The following is a 15,148-nucleotide window of genomic DNA, read 5'->3' as shown; positions in this document are numbered from 1 at the left end:
CAGCTGACATGTTTATTTTTAAGGTTGTCGAACTTCATAGAGTAGGATGTATGTAGGGTATCGAACTTCTCCAATAGTCCAAAAATATGTCCAAACGAACATCCACCATCACTTTGAAAAATAATCTACAGACATTCCTCCAACAAATTATTTATTATTATTAGGCCCCCAGCTGAGACCAAAATACCTTATCCCCGGGTCTGTGGCTGAGGGGCTGAGCTGAGGCCAGTTTGGTCGACCGTCGATGGCAACATTATTTGCCACGCCGCTCACGAACTGTCATTGATTTGGTCACGTCAATCAAGTTCAAGTTGTGTTCAAGTTCAAGAAATTGTGAGAAGCGGTGGTGAGAAGAAACATAGGTTGCCGGCGAAAATTTACGTTGAATCCTAATAAACTAATGGTTTTATTTATGTGATTGCACTAAATCTACAAAAAAAAACGCAGCAAGATGACTGTGGATACGCAAAGTAAGGCGAGGCTCTCGCAGATCGCTTCTGATAAACAACTTACATTTATAAAATTAGCTGTTTTATCGATGGCAGCAATTTTATGTGAGTAAAACATCCTAAATTACAATTATTCCTGTATTTCTATATCAGAGAAATAGTGTTTATTCATGAAAACATAGTAAAAGCAGTGCGGTGTATGGTTTTCGTTTAGATTACGTGGTTATATCGTAGTCGATATGAATGGCGACAAGCATGCTGACAAACCATTTTTATTTATAAATAGAAGATTAAATGATTGTTTTGGCAAAGAAATAGTACCTAGTTGTGCTCAAACAAGCAACGAAACTTATCTAAAATAAGGAACAGCTACTATGAACATTTTCATACTAAGTAATATTTTGAACCCTTACAGTTACTTCAGTAAGGTTATAAGACTAGAAGAGATTTTTTCAAGCATTTATTTTCATAAGAAAAATATCAAGTCATTGTTCCCAGGATGCACGCTACCTCTGTACCAAATACATGACGCCTGTGACTTCATCCATGTGGATTTAAGTTTTTTAAGAATCCCATGGGAACTCTTTGATTTTCCTGGACAAAATATAGCCTATGTCCATCCTCAAGATGGAAGCTACCTTTGCACCAAATATATATTGTTAAAATTGTTTAACAGGTGGACCACGCAAAGCTAGCAGACAGACAATTTTTCATTCATAAAATTGATATGGATTGATAATAGAGCAACTTATATCTAGTCCCGTATGCGTTGCTTTTATCTTAAATATACAAAAGGTGACTGACTGACTGATCTATCAACGCACAGCTAAAACTACTGGGAAGATTGGACGGAGATTTGGCATGCAGATAGCTATTATGATGTAGGCATCCGATAAGAAGGGATTTTTGAAAATTCAACCCCTAAGGGAGTAATATAAGCTAGTTAAATCTATGACTGCTTTTTGGTTCTAAACTATTATGTTTGGATTAGTAAATTAAACACTTGAGTTCGCCATTAGAAAATGTATTCACTACGTAGTGTCAACATGAACTGAGATTGTCATACACTTTCGCAACCTACCCACTTACATTGACTTTATTCATACAACAAAGTAAGAAGTACATAAACACAAACTTTAATACTTGTAGGCTCGTCAGCACCAGAAGTATGTTATTATGATCGAGATTAAAGACTAAACCACTAAAAGTAACCTTAGGTAATGGTTAACCAGATACGTCAGGATTACAACCTTTAGATTAACCGAGCCTTCGTGGGCATACTAACATCATTCTTGCACACTACGAGAGATATCACAGACTACCCTCAACTATTAACCTACCGTCAATAATGAGTCATGATAACAACGTCTCTTATGAGACTAGACATCGCTAACTAACACTAGCTAAGTCCCTACCTAGCGACCGGCTCCAACCATCCCCATACCGGCCCCAGACCAACCAGCTAACCTAGCACACCACACTTAGTTCAATTAACCTCAACTACAACAATCACGTTTGTCTAATACAAATGGACTTACCAGATAAACAGCTAGTGAACACACACTATACCATCATTCACACAATCACATCACTTTCCACAACCTAGTACTTTAACCTTTAACAACTGAAACCACGTTAGGTCACAACAACAATTACAATAACCTACAGTACGACACACATAGTGTCTACTGAGAAGCGCCCTCGGTAAGAGCCACACGAATAATGTCTCGTGACACACTGCGCATCTCATTTTATAATCTCACAATGACGATGGGGACGATGACGCAATGTTCAATGAGCAAAGTGTTTACAATTAAATGGCGGCGAGCCTACATACTCTTTGCTATCCATATTGTATACATAACATAAACATTACATTCTCAAAACCAAAAACATAATCAAAAATGTTTTCAGCATTTGCAACTCGTCTGTTTTCCGTTCTGCGCTTCGAGAGTGTGATACATGAGTTTGACCCGTACTTCAACTACAGGACAACACGCTACCTCACTGAGGAAGGGTTCTATAACTTCCACAACTGGTTTGATGATCGAGCATGGTACCCTCTGGGACGTATTATTGGTGGTAAGCATTTCTTAGTTTTCTTTTTGCTAACTAATTATTAATTGCTGCTAGGGGATACCCGGCGCGTGTTACTATGATAAAAAAACCTCTAAAATCTTCGCGTTATTGCCTTTCTAATGAAATCAGTTTGGAACACATCAGTTGGATGGTTTCAAAGTTTATAATGGACATAGGTAGAAACATTCTTTGTGTTTTATATGTTAAAAAAAACCTCCATACAAATGAAGTATTACAAAGCTTGGGCCCCAAACTCTCAAAAGCAAGCAAAAGAGAGGTAATCTTATTGAGACTAACAAGATATTGGCACCGATTCCGTTCTTTCTCTAAAATAAATTTAAAGTATCTGCATCCTTTTCTTTTTAACAATGCTAAAAAGGGACAGAACATGAATATTACATTTAAAGACTCTAAATTTTAGTGCATGCTACAAATTTAAACAGTAGGCTCGCAACTGTGCTCTAAAATCATGGGTTTTACCATCTAAAAATAAAATTAAAAACTATCAAACTGCGTACCTATGTCCTTTTCATATTACATTAGTAAGAAAAGTATGTGAATACTCTAAAATTAGGTTGTGCTCAGAATCAGTACCATTGAATAATTATTTAGTTCCACCAGAAGAGACGTAGCTTGGAGGGTTAACGTGAAAGCTATTCTTATCATGATACTTTTATTTATGATATTTTAATCACTTGAAAAAAAAAATCTAACTATCTTTATGACCAAATAAACAATTATTATGTACTTAGTTGTAAATCTGGCCATGTTTTATTTTTATCAGAAGGCCACAAATCACTTTACAATGATAACACTGGATACTTTATGTCTAGTATTTAGTTAGTAATAGCCTAATGGTAGACTTCAGCATCCTATTCATAGTATCCAAGATTCGATGAACAATCTTGGACATGCACCTCTAACTTTTCAGAGTTATGTGCGTTTTGAGCAGTTAAATATCAATTGCTTTAATGGTGAACACGTCCACATTTGGTCTGTGTGGTCAACGAAAGCCTAAACCCTTCTCATTCTGAGAGTAGACCAGTAGGGCGATTGTCTAAAACCTGCATCAATCATTATAACAATCTCAATTGTTCTGATTGGCTGAATTTGTGCGATTCTTGTTGCAACAATGCATTGTGGCCAATAGTGAGCGAGCATTAACCAATCAGAGATGATTGCGATCGTGACATTGTAGCTGTCAAACAACCGCGGTAGAGCAACAGCTGCGCGATTGCGATAGAATGACAGCTACAATGTCACGATCACAATCACCTCTGATTGGTTGAGGCTCGCTCACTATTGGCTGCAATGCATTGTTGCAACAAGTATAGCACAAATTCAGCCAATCACAACAATTGAGATTGTAATAATGATTGATGTAGGCTTTACGAAATCGCCCTACTGTTGCTCGATTGAGGTAGAATGACAGCTACAATGTCACGATCCCAATCACCTCTGATTGGTTGACGCTCGCTCTCTATTGGCTACAATGTATTGTTGCAACAAGAATCGCACAAATACAGCCAATCACAACAATTGAGATTGTAATAATGATTGATGTAGGCTTTACGAAATCGCCCTAATGTTGCTCGATTGAGGTAGAATGACAGCTACAATGTCACGATCCCAATCACCTCTGATTGGTTGACGCTCGCTCTCTATTGGCTTCAATGTATTGTTGCAACAAGAATCGCACAAATACAGCCAATCACAACAATTGAGATTTTTTTTTTTTTTTTTTTTCGACCTACAGTTCTCAGTGTTGGGCCAGTGGTGGATTTGAGGTGATACTATATGAAAATTTTTCTTCCAGGTACAATATACCCAGGCCTCATGGTCACATCAGCAACCTTATACAACATTATGCAGTTCCTAAACATCACTATAGACATCAGGAATGTGTGTGTCTTCCTCGCACCATTCTTTTCTTCTCTCACAACCATTGTCACTTACTTACTTACTAAGGAATTGAAGGTAAGCAATTGATATTTAAAAGCCACAATAGGTCAACCAATATAGGTCAGACTGAACTCTGAAAGATTGTAATTTCTAATCCTACCAGTTGCACTATTGTCGTACTGATGGAGAACACCAACAGTGCTTGAGTTATGTCTTAAGTAATTAAATATCACTTGCTTTAATGGTGAAGCAAGACATTGTGAGGAAACCTGCATGCCTGAGAGTTATCCATAATGATCTCAAAGGTGTGTAAAATCTACCAATCCACACTTGGCCAACTTGGTATACTATGGCCAAAACCCTTCTCACCCTGGGCTCTGTAGTGAGCCGGCGATGGGTTGATGAGGATGATGATGATGAACAGTGCTTAGACCACATACAATATTATAGTTTTTTTTTTTTTTTTAAATGGCGAGCAATCGAGCAGGCTGGTCACCTGATGTTAAGTGATTACCGCCGACCATGAACATTTGCAGTAGACACCAGAGGAATCACCATTTTCACTTCAATGCATTTAGTATTACAGAAGTTAGAATTGTTACAAGTTTTTTTCGTGATGTAGTTCTGACACCTTTAGCACCAGCTTTTAGTAAACAATTAGTGAATTAAAAGTATAATTTTTAGACGGAAGTAACGTTACCTTAATTCTGCCCAAAATATCCGCAAACAGTAAAGTATCAAATAGTTAGTGGCATAGACTAAAAGCTGTAAGGAAGTATCATGGTAAGTAAAAACTTACCATGATATGATAAAAATCCTTTGCCTCCTTTGATATGATGCCTTTTGTAACCTGTCTGTGTTTTTTTTGTTCTTTTATTGTAGTACAACTAAGTGTAGAATAATAAAAATGATGTAATGCGCAGACGTACGCATTGAGGGTCAAACCTCTGTGGTTTTTTACAATGCGTGCTATCTATTATATGTAATCTTTCTTGTATGTTAATAATAAATTCAAAAAAATAAAAAATAAAACGAAAAGCCTTTTGTTAATTCATTTTCAGTTTTAAAGTTAAATGCACAATTCTTTTTTAGGACGAAGGCGCAGGCCTAGTTGCAGCAGCCATGATTGCTATAGTTCCTGGGTACATAAGTCGTTCTGTCGCTGGCAGTTATGATAATGAAGGGATCGCTATATTCTGCATGCTACTGACTTACTACTTCTGGATCAAAGCGGTCAACACTGGGACCATTCTGTGGGCCACTATGACTGCTTTGGCCTACTTCTACATGGTAAGTGAATAATGAAACTATTAATACTTAGTAGTTCTAAGTGATCAAAGAAAAAGGTAAAAGATAGGACACAAAAAAGGAAAAGTTAAACTCAAGTGAAAGGGAACCAAAAAAATGATTTTTCAACAATTTAGCTTGATTGACTAATATGTTGTATACTTTTTGAGTATACCAATTATTGTATACCTTATTATACTATAATTGTTAGTCAATCATAGATCAATAAGATGAGAGTTTCACCAAGCAAGTTGTATGTTTGGCTTGCTTGTTTTGCACTTTCATACAAGAAAATATTGAGTTCATTATACTACCATACTCATAGTACATGATAGATTGATGCATCCGACTATTCGAAAGTACTTGTAAAAGTTTATTCGAATAAAAAGATTTTTTTTTTATTTTATACACAGAAAATTCAACCTCAAGAGTATGCATATACGAGGTTTTGCATGAAAACAAAATCGTAAAATGTTGGTGGGTGACAGGGGAGAATGCTTTGTTGTGATTGGTGGACTCAAAAGTCACGTAATGAAGATGGTGTGCAGAATGAGGGTACCGAATGGGCATGGGCTTTGCTAAGCAACTGCCTGAGCTTGGCGATCAGGGGTGTCCAACTATTAGGGGTCTATAGGAGGTGGTCTGTGTATATGATAAAATGTTAAACTTCTATCATTTTAGAAAGACCATTTGGAACTTTCTGATCTTGTGACCACACTTGGTCAGTGTGTAAATGTAAGCCCTTCACATTCTGAGAGGTGAGGAGTAGACCTGTGCTCAGTAGGGGTCTGGCGATGGGTTGAGTTGATGATGATCTTGAACACAAGTGTCTTTTACCAGGTATCATCATGGGGTGGTTACGTGTTCCTAATCAACCTGATCCCGCTGCACGTGGTAGCCCTGATGCTGCTGGGGCGCTTCTCAGCGCGCGTGTACGTGGCCTACAGCACGCTGTACTGCGTGGGCACCATACTGTCCATGCAGATCTCCTTCGTGGGCTTCCAGCCGGTGCAGAGCTCCGAGCATATGCTGGTGAGTGACAGCTATCCCACTTCTGATGTTGCATGTATTTGTTTTATTTTTTTATTCCTATATAAGTTAGCCCTTCACTGCTATCCCACCTGGTTGTAAATGATGATGCAGTCTATGATGGAAGCGGGCTAACCTGGAAGGGGTATGGCAGTTTTTACTAAACCCATACACCCCTTTGGTTTCTACACAGCATAGCATCTCTCAATCATCACAGCTGGCAAGAGATCCAACTCCCTATGTTCTGATGCTGCTTAGGTACAATAGTGCAACAGAAGCCATCCAGCCCTGTTGTTAGTAGATTTCTAGTCTTTAGTTTAAAAATCTTAAGTCATTAATATAAATTAAAAGTTTCACTTCATTCGCATGTACAGTGCGACAAGGCGCTGTTGGAGAACAAAAGCTTAGACTATTTAAACAAGAACAAAGGGGACACTTGACGGCAACATTAGTTCCGATTTTTGCCACGCGCCAAAAGAGCTTTGTCGCAAGATTCACGCAATTTTTTTTTTAGGCTCTGGGTACATTCGGTCTCTGTCAACTGTACGCATTCGCTCAGTACTTGCGATACCACCTCTCTCAGGCGAACTTCGAGTTGTTGTTCAAGGCACTCTTGACTACTTTGCTGGTAACACTCGGAACTGCTATCGTCGTACTTACTGTGACTGGTAAGAATTACCCCATTTCCAGTGAAAATTTGTTTATTTGTCCTGGCAATTTTTTCCCGTAATGTAAAAATTTCTTGTTTATTTTTACAGGTAAAATTTCACCTTGGACTGGTCGCTTCTATTCGTTATTGGACCCGTCGTACGCCAAAAATCATATTCCTATTATTGGTGCGTACAAAAATATATCAATTTTTCTTCTGAACATTTTGAACTGCTCATTTTTATACTTTGTTTCTATCTACTTATATCTTTGTTAGTATCAACTGTTGTGTGTTTGCAAACAGGACTCTTGAAAGCCACATTCGCTCGCAATACTTACTGTCAAAACCTATTATAAGCTTCTAGTTACCTAATTTTAAGATTTTTAGGATGTATTTTATTTAAGCTGATGGTTTTCCAAAGAAAATAAAATGAATAAATAAAATATCATGACTATACCAAACATGGATATGTACGAAAAGATAGAGCGAAGATCATATAAATGATAGAGCCAAAAATCTCACTGGGGTTACCCATTTTGTGTCACTAATTAATCACTGAGGTTTTTGGCTCTATCATTTGTATGGAATTACGTAACAGAGAGAGCGCTACACTATCTTCTTTCCTCAGATAGAGTATAGACAGGTCTGCCTTTAACGGATGCGTCAAGTGTACGACGTTTTATCGTGTGCGCGTTTCCACAGCATCGGTATCGGAGCACCAGCCCACATCGTGGTCGTCGTTCTACTTCGACCTGCAAGTGCTTGTGTTCCTGTTCCCCGCCGGCCTCTACTTCTGCTTCGCGAAGCTCACTGATGCCAACATCTTCATCATTCTCTACGGCGTGCTCAGCATTTACTTTGCGGTGAGATCTCTTACTCGACAGCGTCAGTGTCGGTTCACCTGCCCACATTGTTTGACTTTGCAATAATTATCCTGGGGCACAAAACGTATTCGCGAAATTGAGTCTTTACACCTTTTACTTATTGTTTCTTGAGATTTTGGCAGTGGCCAACATACTATGAGGATAATATTAGAATTCTCTGCAAGGACTTATTTAAGAAGGTCTCAAGCACTAAAGGACGTTTCAGTATTACTTGAGCGTATTAAATTAAATTATGATGACAAAGCGAAGCTAGAGTGTGTAGAGCAGACGTTGAGATCACTCCGTCCACTCCGCACAATGATTCCAACACTTTGATCGCTGATTCCTTTACCACAACATCCCCTACAAATTATTCTGGGATATATTCACATTGGATGGTTGCTCTCCCAGGGTGTGATGGTGCGTCTGATGTTGGTGCTGGCCCCTGTGATGTGCATCGTGTCTGGAGTCGCCGCGTCGAGCTTGCTCAGTCTTCACGTCAAAGATATCGAGCCTAAAGTCGAGAAGCACGATAAGAAGAAGAAACATGAAAATAACCTTGTTTTTAGGTCTGAGGTGAGGCGATTTTGTGTTCCAGGGATTTTTTGAGTGCAGTTTCTTAATTCTTGTGTAACAAATACATAATTTTGAACAAGTTAAGACACTATTTTAGTCTCTCAAAAGTCCTAGAATACCACAGGGACATGTAATCTTTCATTGAAGGCATTGGTATGGACAAGAAATCTATATATCTAAATATATAAAAGGAAAAGGTGACTGACTGACTCACTGATCTATCAATGCACAGCTCAAACTACTGGACGGATCGGACTGAAATTTGGAGTGCAGATAGCTATTATCACGTAGGCATCCGCTAAGAGAGGATTTTTAAAAATTCAACCCCTAAGGGGTGAAATAGGGGTTTGAAATTGGTGTAGTCCACGCGGACGAAGTTGGAGCATAAGCTAGTGTAGTATAAAGAAAAACCGAAACACGTGTCGAATATTTTTACACAAAAGTTATAAGCTTGTTGTGTTGAGTCGTTGTCCTCGCAAAAACATGGTCACCCCAAGCGAGCAGCTGTGAGCGAACGGGACGGCTATAGCGTCGATCGTGTGCGCTGCCGCTTGCACGACTCGAATCAGCTGGGGCATGCGGTCATTCAACTAGGTGTCCAAACTTGCAGGATTTTATAGTATTTTTTGATCAAAATATAATAAATGTGTAAAAAATAAAAAATATGATTACAACCATTTCTTGTACTGATTGTAAACAAATTACTTTCAGGTTTTGCTCATACTAAAACTAACGTTGTATAAGAGCGTAGCACTTAGGCGGCGCAAGATCGTGGCGTGTGGAAGTCCCTACAAGAGACCTATGTCCAACAGTTGACGTCTATCGGTTGATGATGATGATGATGTTGATGATTTAGTCGATTTGCAGCCGCCGTGCAGCTAGGTTTCATGCATCTAATATCCATACTTCTGTCGTCAGGTGGGCGCGCTATTCGTCTGCGTGCTAGGCTGCTTGCTAGTCTCGTACGTGTTCCACTGCACGTGGGTGACGTCAGAGGCCTATTCCTCGCCCTCCATAGTGCTGTCGGCGCGCGCTCATGACGGCGCGCGCATCATCTTCGACGACTTCCGCGAGGCTTACACCTGGCTCAAAATGAACACTCCCGAGGTATGTATGCGTCACGAGAGTTGGAGCACGTCAGAGGCGTACGCATTGCCATATATTGTGCGCTCAGCTCTCAGTGCGCTTTATATTCAACGACGTCAGCAAAGTTTATTTTTTGCCTAAGAACACCTCTGAGATTATTACATAAGATATGCTTTTGGTGCAATTTATATTCTTGCAATTTTATAAATTTGAAAAACAGTGAATTTTGACAATCTAAGGCTGAGTTCTATAGAGCGCACTTTGACTTTGCTCAGACTTAAGATTGAGCTAAAACGAGACAGATTTATGTGAGAGATATATCTATGTCTCGTTTTAACTCTGTCTTAAGTCTAAGCTAAGTCAGAGAGTAAAAAACATGAATACATTATTTTGTTTTTGGATCAACCAAAAGTGGCCACGACAGAACAGACGATCGTCCGATTTTTTTAAGACTTCGTCAACAGCTAAGAAGAAAAGCAATCACGTAAAATATGACTAGAAATCTTTGAAAAAATGGTGTGTGTACATAAAAAAAATTAAAGAATATTAAAGTCGAATCATTTTTCAGAATTCAAAAGTCATGTCATGGTGGGATTACGGGTATCAGATAACAGCGATGGCGAATAGAACGGTGATAGTGGACAACAATACTTGGAACAATACGCACATATCGCGAGTGGGACAGGCCATGGCATCTAGTGAGGAGCACGCGTATGAGATCATGAGGGAGCTCGATGTAGACTATGTGCTTGTGATATTCGGCGGGCTCGTTGGATACTCTTCTGATGGTGAGTTTTATAAATGACTAAAATGTGAGAAAACACTTTGTAGAAATTAGAGCTATATTTATTACAAAAATTACTCATTTTGTAAAAGAGAACTTTATTTTGTAAAAAACATTATACTCATTTTGTAGAAAATTCATTTATTTTTTATAATAAAAGTAATTTTGTGGAAGTTTTAATTTAGTAAAAAACGAGCCGCTTTTTGTAGAAAATAAACTCAATACGCTAAAATGCGCAAATTTTTTAGAAAATGGAGCTTTATAAATACAATTCAATTTTGTAAAAACGGACTCTACTTTGTAAAAAAATTGTTTACTTTGTAGAAAATAAACTTATTTTTACAAAATGAACTAATTTTATATAAAAATAAATATATTCATAAAAAAATAGTATCTTGGAATATGGCCTATATTTTATTGTATAAATCGAACATATAACAGTAAAAAATAAGCTTATTTTGTAGAAATCGAACGTATTTTATACAAAACGAATTAATTTTGTATAAAACATAGTCATTTTGTAAATAACGGCTCTCTGTTTTGTAGAAAATGAATAGATTTTTACAAAAATGAATGGTACTTAAAGCCACAGGCCCGCGGTAGTTGATCTAGTACCTAACTATGCCCACAGACATCAACAAGTTCCTGTGGATGGTGCGCATCGGCGGCAGCACGGACCGCGGCGCGCACATCAAGGAAGCAGACTACTACACTGGCTCGGGCGAGTTCAGGGTGGACGCGCACGGCTCGCCCACGCTGCTCAACTGCCTCATGTACAAGATGAGCTACTACAAGTTCGGCCTCGTCTACACTGAGGGAGGTGTGTATACGTCACTGTACCCACAGACATCAAGGAAGTGAAGCGAAGCTTCTTTTCAGGTCTTGTGCACTCGAATTTCATCAAGATAGTCCGTTGTCTTTCTCTAAACTAAATTTAGAGTATCTGCATCCTTTTCGTTTTAACAATGCTAAAAAGGGACAGAACATGGAACTTTACATTTAAAGACTCAAAATTTTAGTGCACACTACAAATTTAAACAGTGGGCTCGCGACTGCGCTAAAATCACGGGTTTTACCATCTAAAAATTAAATTTAAAACTGTCAAACTGCGCCTGTCCTTTTCATATTACATTAGTAAGAAGAGGATGCGAATACTCTAAAATTTTGTTATGCACAGAATCAGTACCACTGTCTAATATTCTAACACTCTCTGATCACTGCAGACTTTTAGCTGACACTGGGTGAGCACTCTCCTCCTTTCACTCTCATAGTTCCCTTGCATATGCTCTAGCTGGCACTAGACTTCGAAAAGCAACCATTGCATGACCATTCTCTATTACTTCACGGCGATTACGCACTGCACTTTCACTCCGAGTTCTATCCGTCATACGTGAGAATGCCAGCGATTATCTACTTCTACGACATATGTCATGAGCTACCATACAAAACAAAAAGAAGCGTATTTTCACGGACTTGGATCGGATGAGTGCGTAACCGCCGTCACTCTTGTAGTTTTTTACTAACCATATATTTTTAATCAGGTCGACCGCCAGGCTACGACCGCGTCCGCGGCGCGGAGATCGGCAACAAAGACTTTAATCTCGACGTGCTAGAAGAGGCGTACACCACAGAGCATTGGCTCGTACGCATCTACAAGGTCAAGCCTTTGCCCAACCGGGGCCTTTGAGTGGACCCCCCAAACTGCCAGAAAAAAAAGTGATAGTGATCCTGAAAGTTTTGAACTAGTGATGTTTGATAGAAGCAAGAAGATTAATGGTGAGATCTATAGAGCGCATTTTGACTTTGCTTAGACTTAAGTCACTGTTGAAACGAGACGTTAACTCTGTCAGAGTTAAAACAAGACAGAGCTATATCTCTTACATAAATCTGTCTCATTTTAACTCAATCTTAAGTCTGAGCAAAGTCAAAGTGCGCTCTATACATCTCAGCATAAGAGTTTCAGTGCTGGAATACAGTGGTGATTCATTGTAAATTATACAAGTTCTCAAAAGTATGCACCCCTAATACAAGTTATTTTAGTTTTCGAAAACGGAATTGTACTATTGCCCCTAGAAATTAAAATAATGGATTTTATTTTTTCTTTATGTTATTTTGATTTTTTGCCATAATGAAATTGGTTGGTTTGGCATATATTACATAAATAAAAACGAATCGCCGAAATATATGTACATAATTGCCGAAATTGGTTAATTATTTTATCATTGTATTTATAATTGTCAGGACAAGGTTTGTATTAAAGAATTTTTTTGGGAAATCCACGGGAAAGGACAGTTCCCGCGGGACGCGAGCGAAGTCGCGGGCAACAGCTAGTTTATGATAAAAATGGTTAAAAATCCCATCAAAGATCAAATTTGGCCAAAGCACACTGTTTCGATTATTTTATTTTCTACTATATCTAATCTAACAGGGTTACAGTCACAAAAAACTACTTTTTTTTTAATTTCCTGCACCACTGGCTCAAATCCACCTCATACAAGATGTTTTTGTCTGTTTTATTCTGATAAAACTTTTGGAAAACTAATGGTTTTTCGTGTATAAGTCCCGCAAATTGCTATTGCGCTGGTACCATGTCTCATCAATATCGAAATTTGATGCCAGCTGAAATAAAAATATACCATCAGCTCGAAACTTCAGTCTAGTGCCGACGTCACTAAGATGGCGGCCACGAGCATTAGCAATTTGCGGGACTTATAGAAACTTATACAAGGGGTACTATAGTCAATTTAAACTACAGTGTCTTCATTTGTTGACAAACGTGTTGCCGTTTTTAATCTCAGATTCTGGTGCTAACGCAGTTTAATTATAATTAAATGATTGTCTGGACTAAAATAACTAATCCAGTTATATGCATTTACAAACATAGATAGCCTCTGTAATGTATGGAAATGAAGAATAATAACTCATTAATATGTATGAGTGATTGTGTACAAATTATCCAATGGTGCTAATGTAGTTGTATATGAACTTAGATACATTGAAATGCTCTCAGGGTGAGATCTATAGAGCGCACTCTTAAAACGAGGCAGAGCTATATCTCTCACATAAATCTGTCTCGTTTTAACTCAATCTTAAGTCTGAGCAAATTCAAAGTGTGCTCTATAGATCTCAGCCTCAGACGCGGTTTTGCTCCTCCTACTAACTTTAATCGAAACTTCTCAACATTTGGAAAAATGTTAGTGGGAAGTGTCAAAGCATGCCTATTAATATTTGAATAGACTAGTACCATTCCAGTTTACCTTTCAACTAATTTCAGGCTTTGTTAAATGGAGAAATATGTGAGACAAATCTGACTCATTCTAACTGTTATTAAGTCTAAGCTTTAAGTACACTCTAAAGATCTCAGCCTCAGACTTAAGTCCTATTAATTTAATCTAAAGGCTGAATCTGTAACAAATACTTTGACTTTGCTCAGACTTAAGTTTTAGTAAAACAGAACAAAATGTCAACGTTATAACATTCTCATTTTAACAGTGTATTAAGTCTGAGCCAAGTCAAAGTGCGGTCTATAGATCTCATATTTATATACCATTATATTAGCACCATTGTCAAGTTTTTGAAGTTATATTTGAAAACTGGCTTTGTGATTGTGGCACATGTGTGTGTTGAAATAGTTCACAATTTAAATGCCTTAATCATCAATTTTATACATAATATTAAGCAATGTACTAAGGTGGAAACACACTTTTGAAATGCGAAGCTATACTCTCATAAGCGGTTCTTTGATTATTAATTTTTTACCGTAGTGTGGTGCTGGCTTAGAAAACAACAGCTCGATTCTTCCAGAAGTACTTGGTCGACAGTTGCAAAATGAGTGATTTTATTATTCATTATATATTCATACATTTCAACTATGTATATATATTTAGAAAAGGTTTTTAGTGTAAAATTAAAAGATTTTTGGATAGGATATAATATCGAGGAACGATAAATAAACACAACATTTATAAGAGAAATTGTATCATACAAAAGATGAAAATTAGTCAAGGATATTTTTCTTTTGCAATGCGACGTGATGGTGGGTTGGAATGTTTTGCACAAAATACATTCAATTAATCGATTGTCTACGATTTTATTTTTTGCGAGCATTTTAAATCTAGCAATCGATTCGCACGGTTCAAGCGACAGGATCAGGACAGCATCCGATTTGAATTTTATTTGACTTATCACACTCTACGTTTCTAAAGTTTGTTTCCGCCTTTAGATTGTGGTGATGATTAAAGATCAACGAAGTTTTAGTAAAATACTTCGCACAAAGTTTTATAGTTTGATTAAAATGAATTGGGAATCTTAAAAGAAATTAACAATTTCTAGCAAATATTAATTAAAATGATTTATTATTTATCTATATCGAAATAAATGTAAATGAAAGGACATGTTGTATAAATTCATTTTTTATTATTTGAATAAAAATAATTATTAATGT

The 15,148-nt window shown here is 37.6% G+C and overlaps 2 protein-coding genes across 2 annotated transcripts in view; one reads left to right on the top strand and one right to left on the bottom strand.

The window, feature by feature from the left end:
* Positions 1-15,148, bottom strand: part of LOC117996991 (MICOS complex subunit MIC27-like) — a 103,785-nt gene that overhangs the window by 60,967 nt on the left and 27,670 nt on the right. The gene's annotated exons all lie outside the window — the stretch shown is intronic.
* On the top strand, positions 291-15,147 carry Stt3A (catalytic subunit 3A of the oligosaccharyltransferase complex). The gene is made up of 13 exons (XM_034968013.2): positions 291-554; positions 2,364-2,531; positions 4,345-4,505; positions 5,523-5,720; positions 6,558-6,749; positions 7,261-7,414; positions 7,505-7,582; positions 8,098-8,258; positions 8,670-8,834; positions 9,753-9,941; positions 10,489-10,708; positions 11,336-11,524; positions 12,246-15,147. Exons 1-13 carry the CDS (start codon positions 452-454, stop codon positions 12,389-12,391), a joined length of 2,124 nt encoding a protein of 707 aa, XP_034823904.1. The 5' UTR covers positions 291-451; the 3' UTR covers positions 12,392-15,147.

The sequence above is a fragment of the Maniola hyperantus genome, chromosome 4, assembly GCF_902806685.2.
Source record: "Maniola hyperantus chromosome 4, iAphHyp1.2, whole genome shotgun sequence".
Taxonomy (NCBI): domain Eukaryota; kingdom Metazoa; phylum Arthropoda; class Insecta; order Lepidoptera; family Nymphalidae; genus Maniola; species Maniola hyperantus.
The sequence above is the reverse complement of the archived record's forward strand: the minus strand, read 5'-3'. Positions and strand labels throughout refer to the sequence as shown.

Bases quoted from the DNA above. Each gene is read 5' to 3' on its own strand.
- Stt3A (XM_034968013.2), top strand. From the start codon at position 452: ATGACTGTGGATACGCAAAGTAAGGCGAGGCTCTCGCAGATCGCTTCT. The intron at 7,415-7,504 runs GTAAGAATTACC...TTATTTTTACAG, and splicing joins CGTCGTACTTACTGTGACTG to GTAAAATTTCACCTTGGACT. The intron at 8,835-9,752 runs GTGAGGCGATTT...TTCTGTCGTCAG, and splicing joins ACCTTGTTTTTAGGTCTGAG to GTGGGCGCGCTATTCGTCTG.